At 43.6% G+C, this 17,019-nt stretch overlaps 2 protein-coding genes across 2 annotated transcripts; both read right to left on the bottom strand.

Annotated features, from left to right (window-relative positions):
• Window positions 1-746: 746 nt before the first annotated feature.
• Window positions 747-3,655, bottom strand: LOC311487544 (P2Y purinoceptor 1-like). The gene has a single exon (XM_084543851.1). The coding sequence runs from the start codon at window positions 3,143-3,145 to the stop codon at window positions 2,045-2,047; it is 1,101 nt and encodes a 366-aa protein (XP_084399977.1). The 5' UTR covers window positions 3,146-3,655; the 3' UTR covers window positions 747-2,044.
• Window positions 3,656-5,910: 2,255 nt separating this feature from the next.
• LOC311486877 (CCN family member 3-like) lies at window positions 5,911-13,191 on the bottom strand. Its single transcript, XM_084542894.1, has 5 exons — window positions 12,880-13,191; window positions 12,032-12,248; window positions 10,395-10,702; window positions 9,705-10,100; window positions 5,911-7,344 (listed from the first exon to the last, which is right to left on the bottom strand). Exons 2-5 carry the CDS (start codon window positions 12,171-12,173, stop codon window positions 7,039-7,041), a joined length of 1,152 nt encoding a protein of 383 aa, XP_084399020.1. The 5' UTR covers window positions 12,174-12,248; window positions 12,880-13,191; the 3' UTR covers window positions 5,911-7,038.
• Between the last annotated feature and the right edge of the window lie 3,828 nt (window positions 13,192-17,019).

Raw genomic sequence — 17,019 nt, 5'->3', positions numbered from 1 at the left:
CCTAGATTTATATGAAAATACAGATTTTTCTACACGACCTCACACTTTCAGATCTCACTCTATTCCATTTTTTGTTGTGTCAGCATCGGTGGTCTACATCCAGGAAACACATTCCCTTGACTAACTGTGACCAGAACTAATGTTGTCTTAGAAGGCAGGCACGGACAGGAACCTCAACTTCCCTGAAAATTACTCAACAGTCTATGAAGTTGACGCAGGGCGGACAAATATTTCCTGAATAGTTGAGGGTGTTTCTTCTTTCCAAGAGTCACTTCTTCAATCAGGATAAACTGCTGTTATTATAATTATACACTGTACAGCCACAACATTAAAACCACTGACAGGGGAAGTGAATAACATTGACCATCTTGTGACAACTCAATGTTCTGCTGGGAAACTTTTGGACCTGGCATTCATTGGTGTGGATGTTACTTAGACATGTAGCACCCACTTAGACCAGACCAGGCACCCCCACCCCATAGCAATGACACTCCTTGATGGCAGCAGCCATCCCCAGCAGGATGCAGCCTGACACAGACACACACACACAAAAACACTTTAGGATCAACTCAAAAAACATCACAAGGTGTTGACCTGGCACTAGATCCCAAACTGATCAAGTATCTGTAGGATGATCCGCAGAGGCCCCTCCCCTCAAAGCCCCCCCCCCCCACTAACAACATCCTGTTGATCAGACGCTACAGGACACCCTCAGAAGCCCTGTGTCCATTCTCTACACAGTATTAAGAAGTCATAATATTATCAGTCATAATATTATGGCTGATATGGCTGGCTTGTTCTCTGCATGTAAGTGGTCACCTCATGAACCCTATTAGCTTTCAGAATCATTGTGTCTTCCACATATTGAGGTTTTCTCATTTAGTGCAACTGTTTTTTTAATTACTACCAACTTCTCACGTCATGAGTTCTGGCGTATTTATGTTGGAGCTGTGGCGTAGTGGTTAGAGAAGCAGCCTGGGGACAAATCTGCTCCCACGTGCACTCGGCTTTAATTTGTGTCGCCTGTCTCTTCATGCGGTCGCAGACTGAATACGTGATGTTATGATAAGGGCTCTGTAGGGGCCACGTCGTCCTTTCTCGTCCTCCTGCAGAAAACATTTCTGTACGATTGCGTTGCATGATGGATAAGAATGTAAACTTCACCAAGGTATGCACTTGCCACGCACTTTATTATGAACACATGCTCTCTAATGCAATACAGTACAGCATAGATTTTATACAAAATCTGTCAGGAATGAATATGAATCTGCATTTACAGTAAGATATGTTAATGAGGTGGAGAAAATATTGACACCTTTCAAAAATGTACGGTCTTGCACACCATACACTAAGACCTCATAAATATAAATAATATAACATGAAAAAAAAAACAATTAGTCCATCTCTAAATAATGTACGGCCGGTCTACACACGTCAAAATCAATTTCAAGAAAATACTACACCATGAATTTGAGGAACATTCATAGACTTCTTCCACCTTGTACATGTTAATTAGTCTGTGATATATATGAAGAGGCCACATTTGTCACATTTGAGCACGTTTGCTCTTCTATTACTTGTCAAAGTAAAAGCTTCGAAGTGGCGTATAACTCGGGCGAACAGTCTGGCATGTGCACTTTTAATAAAGCTTATCACCCACTACCTCAGACGGTGGACACAGGTCACTTTATCTCTTTAAAGCCGCATCTGATTTCACAAAACAAACTTGACAGGATGAGAGCTGTGGACGAAGGAAGAAGTCCCTGTGTTCAAAACCCAGTTACATAAGTCGTGGAAAGTACAAACCACTGTCAGTGAGGCCAACAAATGGAAATATAGTGCAAAATGTCACAAATACAAGACTGTAGGACTTTCTTACAATGCACAGTAGGAAGGCAATCACACACACAATAATACACTGAAAGCTACAAATATGAACCATGGTACAATACTGAAACAATAATAAGTCACTGATGAGATTCACATCTCGCTTATCTCAAAACACTGATAGTTGACAGACATAGCTGTACCCAGTCACACCTCATCACATAGGGGAATGTGGAAGTTCTGCTTGTGTGTGATATGCACTGAACGGAAGTGCATCTTGGGTGAACCGATTGTGCGGTTTCTCCTCCCATCTGGGCGACTCTACGGGCGAATCCACTTCCATCGGTCTCCTGTAATTAACTGCGCGCCTGAGGCCGGCCAGGGACACCCGGGCCCGCTTGCTGAGCGTTTTCAGTTTAATCAGAAAACTATCATTCCCCACAATGTAAATCAGCGGGTTGATTGCGCTGTTGAGGCATGCCAGGCATCTGCCGATCTGGTGCGCGATGTAGATGTCGTCGAAGATGTGATGACAGAATCCGTCTTCTTTTAAAATCCTGGTTTTCAAATTGACGTTTCGAAACACGTGGTAGGGGATGAAACAGACGGAGAAAAGCACAACCAGAATCACCACCAGCCTCAAGCACCGCTGCTTCAGCAACGGGTTTACATTCGTTTTTTTCCTAACAAGAACCACAACAATGTGCCCGTAGCAGGCTAGAATGATAACCAAAGGTAAGGCGAACCCAGTGACGCTCCATGCCACGCTGTAAGGCAGGTAGGCTCTGGCCAGGTTCCGTGAGGTGGTGTCGAAACACGAGTTCGGTGATCTTTCGTCATTTTTGTCAAAGAACATATCAGGAATAATCTGGACAATGACCAAAACCCAGACCAGGGCGCTTATGAGCACAGAGTGGCGGCTGGATATTTTCCCCATCACCTTCATTGGGTGCACGATGCCCAGGTACCTGTAAACGCTGATGCAGGTGAGGAAGCCGATGCTGCCGTAGAGGTTGAGGTTGAAGCAGAAGCGGGTGACTTTGCAGAAAGGTTGGCCGAACACCCACTCGCTGTTCCGTGCGTAATAGTGTACGAGGAACGGCAGCGTGGCCAGGTACAGGAGGTCCGCCATCCCCAGGTTGAACATGAAGATGTTTATGTTCCCGATGTCTTTCCAGCTGTTCCACACGCTTCTCAGTCCCCAGATGTTGGACAGCGTCCCCACGATGAACACGGTGACGAAAACGGAGGGCAGGAAGGTGTGCGTAAAGTTCAGGTTGATCCCCCCACATGCTCCGCTCGTGGTATTCCCTGACATCGCTTGGGTGTCTGCTTGTGTTAAACCTCTCTGTCACTCAGCTTAGAGAAATCCTGTAAAATAAAACTCTAGCTGCAGCCAGGGATCGAGTCGACCAGAAAAACACGCACACATATCCTCTGGGAAGTTCTCCTGAGGTGAATATGAAACTAAAAAAAAAAAAAAATGCCCGCCCATTCCTCGACGACGCTGACTCACATAATGACGCTAAATATCATTCAGATGTGCTGGGAAATAGAAAGGAAAAACACGAAAAACTCAAGTAACAGCCAGGTATTTCTATTTAAAAGAAACAACGCGACTTCCTTGGTGTTTAGTCCTGCAGCTCTCTCTATCTCTCTGTCTCTGTCTCTGTCTCCGAGGCGGAGTTAGGTATGAACAACATGGACAGCCGAATAAAACAAATACGAACACACAGAGAGACACGGTGGGAGACGCAGACGGAGGCAGGTGGGGTTTCAGGTCGCCCCACCCCACGACACCACGCTGTCAAATAAACCACAACTCTGGTTTGTGTTAAATAATTAAGTTAGGTGGTGAATTGGTTTAGTCCTGACTGATGCGTAATGATCCGCCGCTGTCACATTAACACCTACACCAGCTCAAAGCATCAGGTGCCCAGTTTAGAAAAAAGAGAGGAAAGAGATGTAAGATGCAAACCTGCAAGAGATAAATCTATGCTGCTGCCGTCTATTTAATAATGATATTCTGCATGGGTTGGATAGCTGTACGCTTGTTGTCAGTCCAACTAGCAGCTAAAACTGGACCTGTTTGATAATAATAACGCTGCTAGAACCCAACGCATGATTTATTTTTTAACTTATGACACCACCATGAATGTTTCCCACACCCTTGATTAGGTCCTGAGGTCATTAAGATGATTTATAGAAAATGTATGCATGATACACACTCCACAGTGTGGAGTTTGCATGTTCTCCCTGAAAGGTGAGAAAAGACTTAGTTAAGGTAAAGTGCACAGAGCCCTTCCACTGTCAGGTCAGCAGTTCAGCAGTCTAACAGCTTGTCTGAGAAAACTGTTGAGCACGTACGTTACGCAGGTTGAGAGCTTCTGCAGCCTTCGACGCTGTGGTCTGTTGGTGTTGCGGAGTCACAGAGAGGAACAAAGAGAGATTGGGCAAGCTGATAAACATCAAGAACAACACCTCTCACCTCAGTGTATGAGATAGTTGGGTGTTGAGGTCGCTTCTTCAGCCGGAGACTGCTGCACGCTTCAGCAGTCAGAGTCTTTCACATCCGCATTTCTTAGCGCTTCTGCTGCTTAGGTGCTTTCCTGGGGTCACACACTTTAATATTTCGTTGGACCGCCTTTAGCTTTGATTACAGCACACGTTCACTGTGGCATTGTTTCATTAAGCTTCTCCAATGTCACCAGATTTATTTCCATCCAGTGTTGCATTCATTTTTCACCAAGATCTTGTATTGATGATGGGAGAGTCTGACCACTGCACCAAGCCTTCTCCAGCACATCCCAAAGATTCTCAGTGGGGTTAAGGTCTGGACTCTGTGGTGGCCAATCCATGTGTGAAAATGATGTCTCATGCTCCCTGAACCACTCTTTCACAATCTGAGCCCCATGAATCCTGACATTGTCATCTTGGAATATGATCCATTGATGGAATAACCTGGTCATTCAGTATATTCAGGTAGTCAGCTGACCTCATTCTTTGGACACATAATGTTGCTGAACCTAGACCTGAGCAACTGCAGCAACCCCAGATCATAGCACTGCCCCCACAGGCTTGTACAGTAGACACTAGGCATGATGGGTGCATCACTTCATCTGCCTCTCTTCTTACCCTGATGCGATGGTTCTCCACTATCCTTCCAGTTTTTAATAATGTGTTGGACAGTTCTTAACCCAGTTTTAGTAGTTTCTTCAATCCCCTTAGATGTTTTCTCTGCTTGATGCATGCCAATGATTTGACCCTTCTCAAACAGACTAACATCTTCTCCACGACCACAGGATGTGTCTTTAGACATGGTTGTGTAAGAAATGAGAAGCTACTCGTTGCATCAGTTGGGGTTAAATAACTTGTTGCCAGCTGAAAGATAATCACCCATGCAGTAATTATGCAATAGGAGGCTCGGACCTATGCTTAGTTAAATCTGGGTGGCGACTGTTTTTTTTGGCCAGGCCATATATATATATATATATATATATATATATATATATACATACATATATACTGTTTGTACACAGATTAAGACAAATTCCACCTCATAGCAACACAAACTCTTGTATAAACATCTTTGGAAACAGATCAGAGTCTTCTTCATAATGACGTGTATTTAATTATGCAACAATGCACATATGATTTGAGGCTTCTGTCTCCGTTTAATACAATATTAAGATAACTGCTGAAGTATTTCAGAGCACCCTATGGTCAGGATGGGTGTTCCACTGAGCTCTCAACTCCACGGAGTTATATTGTTCTGTACACACTGTATAGACTCACACACCCTTTTGTCACACTCTGATTATGTAATAACTTTTTTCAGCAGGGCGTATTAACAACATTAAAATAGTAGTAGAGCTAACCTAATAACACCTAGGGCTGTGTGACACAGTGAACAGACTTCAAGTCACAAGTCAACGAAGAATCTGTATGATTTAAAAAAAAAGAAAAAAATCATGTAACTGGAGGTAAATCAAGTTTCCAAATTATCTGCAACTTGCAGTGTCTGGACAAGCTCGAACAGCTCAGTGGGTAAACTAACAGCAGACACTGCCACATTGCATTGAACAATTATTTTTTGACTAAGGTTAAGCAGCTTTGGATGCAAAGCATTAAATAAAAACAAACCAATTCCTCACAATCGTCTGATTTAATTTTGTGTGCAGCAAATCCAGATCGATCCCGGTCGTAATGTTTGCGCTATTTTTTATTGTCTGCATGAGCTTGCACGCTCTAATGCTCACGTCCTGGAGGAACGTCCTCTTATCTCACTTTGTGCTGCACCTGCTATATATAGTTGAAATGGCAATAGAAGAAAAAAAAACTCCTTGACCTTTGTATGAATAGCAGTGAGACTGAGGTTGATAACGTCCCAGGACTTCAAACATTTAACTGCTGCACTGTGCAATAAATGGTAATTACATAAGTCTGTATTATGATCTGGCTCGCTTACATTTTGCTCATCTCTCATTGCTTTACAGTTATTGCAGTTCATTTAAACGCTGAGGAGGAGGAGAAACCTCACGTGATATTATAGTCTCTACCGTTTAATGTGGAAGAAAAACAACAAAGCCTAAAGTCTGATTTAAATAATAGGATGTTTCTTTTTTTATTATTGAACAACACAAAAACATTGTCTTAACCATGATCAGTCCACAACTACGTTCTGTATTAATTATACGGTTACAGCGTAGTTCCTTTAACAAAGCACCCGTTTTATTTATTTTAACCCTAACTAATTTGTTTTTGTGCATCAAGATAAGAACCAAAGAAAAAGGCGGAAAAATAGCTCCCACGGGTCATATCATAAAACGGTGGATAAGGACCACAAGCAGTTTGCCAGCCTGCGTCTTTGATACTTAAACTGACCCCTCAGAAAAGTAGCAGGCATTCAGTATTTTTTAAATTTCAGTAAAAGAGTCAGAGTTTATATATATAAATGTTGTAAAATGGGTAAAAAACTGCCAGTTTGCACATTAAATCTGAATAAAACTTTGTACTTACTTTGCAAAGTAAGTGTCTGAATGTGATAAGTATGCAATACTCTTATTGTAAAGTGTCAGGTTTCAAATTCAGATTATTTCCATAATGCTGAAAAAGTGGCTCAACGTCTCGTACTGCACATTTGTTGATTACTATCCTCTGGGTCTCTCACAGATGGCTGCCGCCCCGTCTTTCTTGCAGGTAGAATCATCCTCAGAGCCAGGGCAGAATCCTCCGGGAAGCCAGGTGGCAGGTGGAGATGCTGCAGGAACAGGATTCGATCATCATCACCTGCTGCTGGATGAGCCGGCCTCGGGGGCAGCGGAAGAGCACCCGCGCCGTCCTGGTGTGGGCGGGACTGCAGCAGTGTCTCTCCGGACAGCTCAGGGCGCAAAACCTGGGACGATATGCTCTGGTGCTCCAGCAGCCCTGGTGTTCAAGGTGAACGGACAGTGGCGAAGTGTAGGTGCTCTCACACACCCCTAATCCCTGAAAAACAAAATGTGCAATGTTCAATTTAATTAAATTGTGTATGTAGCATCAATGACAATTTGACAGTCCTTAAGCTCATATAAAAGGGGAACTACAACCTGGACCTTATTTCTGGCATAAAATACGATCGTTTACTCACCCATATAACTTTTGTGTAATTTGCACTTCTTCAGGAGATAATTAGATCAGCGTATATCCATATAGTGGGAGTGAATGGGGCACCGAAACGCAGCCTCTAAATAACGCATTATCTGCCACGAAACCAATATTTTGTTATGATACACTAGTGCTATTGCCCGTTGAGTCCGGAGTTACCTGTTATCATCATCCGGGGTCTGTAGATTGACCTACTATGACCTGCTATGTCTTCTGACCTGGACGATGTCATCTCTGAGCGACGCGCGCACCCACGACGGTCGGCTTGTTTACCTAATATGTAACTCCGGACTCAACAGGGAATAGCACTAGCGTATCATAACAAAATATTGGTGAAATGAACGAGTTTCGTGGGAGATAATGCGTTATTTAGAGGCTGTGTTTCGGTGCCCCAGTCACTCCCACTATATGGATACACGCCGATCTAAATATCTCCTTAAGGACTGCAAATAACACAAAAGTTATATGGGTGAGTAAACAGTCGTATGTTATGTCAGAAATAAGGTCCAGGTTGTATAAAACAGTAGTTCCCCTTTAATTTGAACAGCGATGGTTCAGTCCAGTCCTAACTACTGTATAAGCTTTACTGAAAAGCAAAATCTGAAGCCTGACCTTAAAAGTAAAGAATGTGTCTGCCTCCTGAACCCAAACTGGGAGCTGGTTTCACAGGATGAAAGTCATACATACCTCTGAATAATGCATGCATGCAGAATGTGAACATGATCTAAACAAGAGTACAGCATGCAGGTGGTGCATGTTAGATGAGAGACTGATTAAGAATAAATAGAGCTAGCATTCAAAATATTTATTGTAGGAAGGTTTCGTGGATCTACAGAAAGAGAGATAAGGGTGCTGTAAACGAGATAAACAAGAGCATTGGGGCATAAAACTGATGTGAGTTAGCGCATTAGCTGTAATGACTGACTGTAAAAGGTGTCTGGGCAGGTTGGACAATTAATCATTCAGGTTTAGCTTCTCTTGATGCGTGTCCAGTGGTCGCTGGTAGGCTGTCTGTGATGTGGGTTAAGATCTAATTTAACTTGGCTACACACTCACCAAGAGGACTGCATCTCCCTTTTCTTTCTTCATATTTTAGTGGTTTATATGTTTGAGGAGTTTGATTCTTTTCTGGTTAGTTTCTCCTCTCTCTGATTTGTGTGTTACCTGCTTGTGAACCTGTGATGTCTCAGCTCTTATAGAGCGTTGGTTGTGAAGGTGAACCCAGAGTCTGTCACCATAGGGTCTCCAAGTTAAGCAGAGTTTAAACCTCTGCAGGACTTAGACGCCGTAACCTACACCGGCTGGTGCGAGACATTCATACTGCGCTCGTCAGTCTGGCTCACTCTATAACAACACCACCCAAACACTAGTCAGCGCTGTGTCTTTTTTACCAGTTGGGTCAATTTTCGTTTCTACTTCCTGCTTCACTTTCAACAATGGCGACTGAAATTTTCGGCTAAAATTTCCACCGAATTTGGCTGAAATTTGGCCGAACACGAGTCATACAAATGTCTATATCTCCAAACCTCCTCAGTTAAAGGGGAACTACTGTTTTTTACCACCTGGACCCGGGGAATAGCACTAGTGTATCATAACAAAATATTGGTGAAATGAACGAGTTTCGCGGCAGATAATGTGTTATTTAGAAGCTGCGTTTCGGTGCCCCAGTCACTCCCACTATATGGATACACGCCGATCTAATTATCTCCCAAAGGACTACAAATTACACAAAAGTTATATGGGTGAGTAAACGATCGTATTTTTTGCCGGAAATAAGGTCCAGGTTGTAAAAAACAGTAGTTCCTCTTCAACCTCAGCGATTCTTCATTGATCCAAAACAATGCATTTAAAAACTGCGGAGATGGAGAAGCAGACAGTAATGCTAAAGTGGAAACACGCTACTAGCAAGCGGACCAATCACAGCTCTTCGCTCTTCAACGTCGCCACGGTGTGTAGTTACATTTCTGGGGAGGTGCACGTCAGTTACGGTGCTAGGGTTGCCTCTGCGTCAACTTAATGCAGAAGTATAAACCGCCAATTACAAGCCTCAGCACTAAACCCAGTGATGACAGCTGTCAGATCTTCTGAACAAACAGAAGCTGGATTTGCCTGTGCAACCAGCCTTACTACTCTACTCATTGTTAGAAAAACACCCCTACCTTTTTGCAGCTTTCATGTAATTTAAGATAAAATCATGCAGATGTCCTGTGCTGTGTTCATTTTCCACTGACCGGCTGCAACCTTTGAAGTCCTGGCAGTGGATTGTGGCATGGCCTGACCTGGCACAGCCTGGTCTCGGTCTGCAGACGGCAAGCCCAGTACCTGGTCGCGGTGCGGGTGGAGACACCTGGGCCACAGCTGTGAGAGCAGGGGCTCCAGTCCGAGGTCCACTCGATGCAGTTGGACACGGAGCCGAACGGCCGGGCCGATAGCCCACCCTCGTAGTCCTGACGCCGCTGCTCCGCTGGAAAGAAACGGCACAGAGGAAAATATTTGCCCCGTGCGTCGACCTGAAAGTTGTTTGAAATGTAAGGCTTTGATGAGACGTCACGGGTCACAAAATGTAGCGTATGTGTAGTCTGAGATGTTGTAAACTGCTGCTCTGGGTTTGCTAAGAATAGTGCTCGCTGATGTTTCGCAGATGTGTGGTCTTCCTAAACTCTTGGGGGTGTAACAACCTAAATCCTACATGAGCCACTCCACTCCAATCACCTGCATGTAATGACCATCTTTTAATGCTGCTGAAATATCTATAATATATGTAATATTGCCTATGGAACCATCTAAACATTATCAAATATCACAGTGTATCACAGAGTTTTGCTCAAAATCTGAAACAGGAAAAAACGCCTTTGCATGCCTCAGAGTGTCAAATGTGCATGTAGCTGCTGACTGGCTAAAATGTATGAGTTGTCATTCTAATACGCTGCGTTGTCCGCCATGTTTGTTTGCAGTTTTAGGTAACCAGCCTCATTACTTGCTGACGGATTTGAGGAAATACTGTTGTCCAGGCTATTGCACACCCACTCCTTGCAGCAGCGCCCTGGTAGCCGCACCAGCTGCGGACTGGGGCACGTGGCCTCGGGGGGCACCTGCAGGTCATCGCCGCACAGGGGCACGCAGGTCAGCCCTCCGCCCAGACACCGACAGAGCTGGGCGCAGGACTGATGGAATACCTGTCCCTCCTCCAGCCTCACGCCGTTCACCTCGCAGCCCAGCTTGTCCAGACCTGACGAGCAAAAAAGAGAAAGTGACTGGCTTAGCATGTGAAAACATGTACGGGCCTGAATGTAAGATATGTGTTCTAAGCCTGTCATTACTGTAAAAGCAGGAATTTCTTGGTGTAATCAGGCACGCACACTTCTAAACTAAAAGTTGGATGGGAAAATTAGATTATGTCATATTATTTTTTACATAACCAGGATTTATGGGCAAAAAAGCACAATATAAATGTATTTGTTTATGAATTTAGATATTTTAAAAACCCAAATAAAACAAAAACAGTCCTGGTTTAAGAAGTGGTTGAAGGAAACTGGCTAAGGAGTGGGTGCATATGAAAAGTGTTTTTGAAAAACCTCCAGAAAAGAGGACCCTTAGCTCATGGCTGTCTTCCTTTAACTCTTGATGCACATAGTAATATGGATTCAAGTAGCTTTTAAGAGCCCTGTATAGATCTCTCTGAGCTTACTTCAACTATATCAACACGTCTCTTCAGACCCCTGTCACAACTAGACTGATCTTGTTGGTGTTTCCAGTTGATCCAGGTCTACTTAAAAGGTTTTCTTTTTCGTAAAGCTTACAGTTAGAGCTAACCCTGAACCGTCCCTTAGTTGTGCTGCTGTCGGTTTGTGCTGCAAGTGGACTCACAACATCTACTCTAGTTGTGTTTGAGGTTTCTTCCCATTAAAAGCGAGTTTTCACCCCAGTTGTCAAGGAGGAATTGTGAGGTTTCTCTCTATAATAATAATGTAATTTCTTGGTTCTATCATGCAAAGGGTCCAGAGATGAATTATGCTACACATCGATCAGGCATAACATTATGACCACCTTCCTTATATTGTGTAGGTCTCCCTTGTGGTGACTCATCAGAGAATGGACATGGGCCTTCTGAGGGTGTCCTGTGGTGTCTGGTAACACAATCTTGTTAGTGTGGGGCCTTTGAGGGAAGGGGCCTCTGTGGATCATCCCACAGATATTTGATCAGTTTGGGATCTAGTGAATTTGGAAGCACCTTGTGCTGTTCTTCATGTTTTTTTTTTTTTTAGTTGTTCCTAAAGTGTTTTTGTGTGTGTGTCTGTGTCAGGCTGCATCCTGCTGGGGATGGCTGCTGCCATCAAGGAGTGTCATTGCTATGGGGTGGGGGTGTCTGGTCTGGTCTAGGTGGGTGCTACATGTCTAAGTAACATCCACACCAATGAATGCCAGGTCTAAAAGTTTCCCAGCAGAACATTGAACTGTCACAAGATGGTTTAAATGGTATTTACGTCTCCTGTCAGTGGTTTTAATGTTGTGGCTGATCGGTGTAAATTGGTGCAGCTTGAGCGTGTTCTGTTCGCACCGACACACTCTCCCATTCCTCCCGGAAAGCTGGCGCTGTAGTCACACTGCAGCCCCCGGCCGGTGTCACAGGGCAGCCGCTCGCTGCAGGTCTCTCCCTCCTGCCTGGCACACACCTGGCAGCAACCGCAACTGCCCGACATCAGAGAAACGCCAACGGCACAGTGCGGCACAGTCGGCGGGCACTGACACTGCCCCGTACAAGGCTGGCCCCACACCTGGAGTGACAAGAAGAAGATAACGTCCTGTCAGTGGTAGTTTTGTTTTCTGTTCAGAGGCAGAACTTTCCCAAATAATGTAAATTCTCATAAATCATGTAGTTGAAGTTATGTTTTACTAATGCACTTCTGTGGAAAGAGTGTGAGTAAGGAGCAGCTGTACTCACAGGCTCCGACATGCAGGTTTTGTGTGATATCAAAAATAGGACAAAAGAGACTGTCATATCACAAATACAACAACTAAACCAAAAGCACACACTTCAAATAAACTGAAAAGGAAGCGCCTTCTTCTTAATTTGCCAGGGATTTCCAGCTGGCCTGTTTACCACATAACCATCTTAAAAGTCAGTTTCCCAATTAAAAAACAGACAGTAGACAATAGAAAATAAAACACTTCTTGTAATGTCTTAATCCAGTTTTCTTCTACTAGACTAACATACTGGTTTTATAACTGAGCCTTTATAATTGAACCGCTGAGTGAAGGACCGGCATCATGGCTTAATTTTTCATTTAGACCGTGTCAGGCCTTACCTGAGTGATGACACACAGCAGCCAGAAGCAAAACAGCTGGCCTTGTCTAATGTCCATATTCACCTGCATTCTGCGTGTTTTAATTTCCCCCCACTCTTACGCTCTTCTTCTTTTGCTGCTCTGGATCAGGATCTGGATCTGGATCTGGATCCGACCTGCCCAGCCTGGTTCATTTATATGGCCTCGGTTCTGATGTCACCGGTGGTGGACTGCAGAATAAATAATCACAAGAGAAGACGGAGAAGACTCTCGGGTCTATCCCTTCATTCCTGCAGCAAATCTTTTTTTTTTTTTTCCTTTTCCTTCGCCACTGGCTGAACAGTGGAAGACAACTTTAGTGATTATGAGAAAAGGGTAAAATCACACCTAAATTAAGATCATTTTAAACATTATTAGCTAGCCTGGTGGGCTTTATTGGTGTGATGGAATGCATTAAGTGGTAGCATGTATAATAAATACACAATAACTGATTATAAACCTGTGGCAGCCACCCTTTGTAAATGTAAACAATAAAACAGATGCTGCTCCAAAGAAATCTTTGCTTGTGACTCAACTACATGTGATGATGTTTAGCATCCAAATAGAAAACCTACAGTACAATAGCCCGATACTAATAATGATAACTATTTGCCTCCATCTACTGGATGAATTAGACATTAGACACATACACTGCCTGGCCATAAACAAAAGTCGCCACCTGGATTTAACTAAGCAAATAGGTAGGAGCCTCCTGTTGGATAATTACTGCATGGGTGATTATCTTTCAGCTGGCAAGAAGTTATTTAACCCCAACTGATGCAATGAGTAGCTTCAACCATGTCTAAAGACACATCCTGTGGTCTGTTTGAGAAGGGTCAAATCATTGGCATGCATCAAGCAGAGCTGTGTAGCCTTAAGAAAACAACTAATCAGTGAGGTTAACTGGAAAAAAATGCTTCAGTTTGTTAGGGAGCATAAAGATTGGACTCTGGAGCAATGGAAGAAGGTCATGTGGTCTGATGAGTCCAGATTTACCCTGTTCCAGAGTGATGGGTGCATCAGGGTAAGAAGAGAGGCAGATGAAGTGATGCACCCATCATGCCTAGTGTCTACTGTACAAGCCTGTGGGGGCAGTGCTATGATCTGGGGTTGCTGCAGTTGCTCAGGTCTAGGTTCAGCAACATTATGTGTCCAAAGAATGAGGTCAGCTGACTACCTGAATATACTGAATGACCAGGTTATTCCACCAATGGATCATATTCCAAGATGACAATGTCAGGATTCATGGGGCTCAGATTGTGAAAGAGTGGTTCAGGGAGCATGAGACATCATTTTCACACATGGATTGGCCACCACAGAGTCCAGACCTTAACCCCATTGAGAATCTTTGGGATGTGCTATAGAAGGCTTTGTGCAGTGGTCAGACTCTCCCATCATCAATACAAGATCTTGGTGGAAAATTAATGCAACACTGGATGGAAATAAATCTGGTGACATTGGAGAAGATTATTAAAACAATGATACAGAGAATGTGTGCTGTAATCAAAGCTAAAGGCGGTCCAATGAAATATTAGAGTGTCTGATCTTTTGTTTTTTTGGTGGTGACTTTTTTATTGGCCAGGCAGTGTATCTGGTGAGCAAGTGTTCAGCAGCTACTACTCAGTCTTATGTGTGAGGTGGGAGAGGGGTTCTATGGCGAGAGAAAGGTTAGTGGTTCGAGGCCCGGTCGGAGCAGAGATGGAGTTGAGCTTTAATAACCCAGAATTTATTTTATATTTTATATTCTTCTAAGTACCCATTTTGCTTTGCCGCTGTTTTGTGTCTCCAGAGTGTTGTAATAAAGTACACAATAAAGACAATAACAATATCAGCAGTTATTGACAAGAACAACTTACACAGTTCATTAGGAAAGTCACTAATCACACACACAAGACCAGGGGTGGAGCAGCAATTTTAAAAGTGGGGGGGTTCTAGGGGTAGCACATGAGCACCGCAACCGCCTTTGGCCCCTGTTTCAGTCTCTTTCTAGATTTTCTTCATCAGGATATGCAAATAATATTGCATTGCCTGGACTTCCCTTCCTCATCCTACATAAAGAACTCAGTGTTAATATTCCTGAACATGGAAGTGTTGAAATATTTTATGTAAACTTGATTTTGATGAGGAAACATTCATTTCTTTTGTTATTCTTTTATCTGCTTTATCGTTCTCTATATTATTATTTTATTCGTCTTATTAGATAATAAGATTTTAATAGTTTTATTGCATTTCATTGTCTTCATTTCTATTCTTTTCTAGTTTCTGAGAGCAATAACAGGGATGAGTTGATGTAGGGGATTTTCTTCATTGAAAAGAAAGTCTTAAGCTCCAACAAATACCTTTAAGTTACGTAAATGAACACCTATATGGCATTAATGCAAGAATATGTACTACTTCAAAATTGAATTAGTTCATTTATGGATTGACAGCTTTCTGTTTCCCTCCTGTCTCCTAATTACATGACAACTTGAGTGGGACAATAAGTCAATCTTCTGCTGCCTTTTCCTTTTTGGCATTCCTGACAAAAAGAATAATGCTTGCAAAACTTTGCATTAACTTTGTTTGCCACCTGGCTTGCTTAATAGTTTCGTTATTTACAGAGAAAATTCGACATTATTAACTAGTTAAATTACCGTTTCATACCGCTGCTCTGTTTGCTGTCTGCTGCTGCGAGTGAATGGTCGACTCGGCAGCTCCGTGTTAGCGTTTACTTTGCCGGGCGGCCGGGACTAGTGGGTTTGGTCAAATGACTGTGATTGGCTGGATGGCTGTCAATCAATCTAACTGTCTGGGGGACTGAGGTGCGCTCCATTTCAGTACGCTGGTACACAGCCAGGGCGGGCAAACGGTTTAATACCTTAGGAAAAAGTGGGGGGGATGAAATCAGCTTGTTGAAAAAGTGGGGGTGTTGCAACACCCCCATCCCCCACGGGTGTGACGCCCATGCACAAGACACAACAATCCTGATTTACACTTTACGATTGTGTGACGCCGTTTCCATCGTTGTTCCATCCGGGTCTCGAACCGGCAACCTTCATCTTGCCAATAGATTTCTGGACCAATGTCCGATGCCCCGCCCCCTTTGGCGGCTTCTGTCAGCCAATAGGAGAGACGGATTTGTCCATCGCCTCATCACTTCAGGTGCACCTGTTTAACGGTACAGTTGGTGAGTACGCTAGTAGTTCTTTTTTAATGAAATAATTCTGTAAAACTGTTCTAAAACTCACATTTCTGATTGATATTAGATATTCTACTGTGTATTTTTAAGTCTGTGCTCCGAAATGGCTATTTGACGATGTTAAGCTAGCGGTGTAGCATCAGAGTTTTAGTTTTTAAAGTGTCAATTTCGCATTTAAAATAAAAAAAAAGTGACATATATGCACTCTTTATCATCGCGTTGTGCTAACCAGTCAACGTTTATACCGTTAAACTCCTTAAATTAAATTTTCACGCATCGAGTTAGCTACAGTTAGCTACAGTTAGCTACAGCTAGCTAACTTTCCTAGCAGGCTACTTCATTTTAAAACCATCTGTTTTATGATAATGTTTTGTTTGTGGCCGTTTTGTCTGAGCCAGGTGACATTAATGCAGCTAAACTCTACTGCACTCTACTGCCCCTGATGCCCCCTGTGCCACAGCCCGTCTGGTTGCTGACCGCCTACAGCTTTGACATCCTGACGCGGCTGGAGGAGTACAAAGCCAGGATCACTTCCACCTTTGGATTCATCCTCAAGATGGATTCGACCAGAAAGGCGAGCAACAATTTACAGTTTTTATCAGACTTTTATTCGTGGTGACCTTCTCACAGCTGCTGTGACGTCACTGCTCTCCTTGTCTTTGCGTCCAGGTGACAAAGAAGCTCGCCGGTGCCGCTTCTGGCACGGCCGCCTGCTTAACCAACGTGGGCAACGAGCACGGGCAGGTCCTCATGAGCGTCCTCACCTGCTCTGAGAGCTACGAGGGCCTTTCCAGGATGGCGGCCGGACTGGTGAGGCGGTACCAGCTCGCCGGGGTACCTCCCCCCCAGCTCATCTATGTCAACCGTGACTGCTGCAACAGAGATGCCGTGTCCAAGACAGCTGCCTTGTTTCCAGTGCGACACTGATATTTTTAATATTGGAGTTTAAACACAGTCACAGTAATGAATAACGATGAAAATGTTGAAAAAAAAACTAAAGCGGACTGTATTTGTCTTTCACAGGAGTGGGGGCAGCTTGTGGTT

Source organism: Chelon labrosus (assembly GCF_963514085.1).
Source record: "Chelon labrosus genome assembly, chromosome: 4".
In the NCBI taxonomy this organism is placed as follows: Eukaryota; Metazoa; Chordata; class Actinopteri; order Mugiliformes; family Mugilidae; genus Chelon; species Chelon labrosus.
The sequence above is the reverse complement of the archived record's forward strand: the minus strand, read 5'-3'. Positions and strand labels throughout refer to the sequence as shown.

What these genes read in the sequence shown, in the direction of transcription:
- LOC311487544 (XM_084543851.1), bottom strand. Translation starts at nt 3,145, where the DNA reads ATGTCAGGGAATACCACGAGCGGAGCATGTGGGGGGATCAACCTGAAC.
- LOC311486877 (XM_084542894.1), bottom strand. Translation starts at nt 12,173, where the DNA reads ATGTCGGGCAGTTGCGGTTGCTGCCAGGTGTGTGCCAGGCAGGAGGGA. An exon ending in AGGAATGGGAGAGTGTGTCG is followed by an intron (nt 10,703 to 12,031) that starts GTGCGAACAGAA and finishes TTTGCTCGTCAG; the next exon opens with GTCTGGACAAGCTGGGCTGC. An exon ending in GACTTCAAAGGTTGCAGCCG is followed by an intron (nt 7,345 to 9,704) that starts GTCAGTGGAAAA and finishes CACAATTTAATT; the next exon opens with AAATTGAACATTGCACATTT.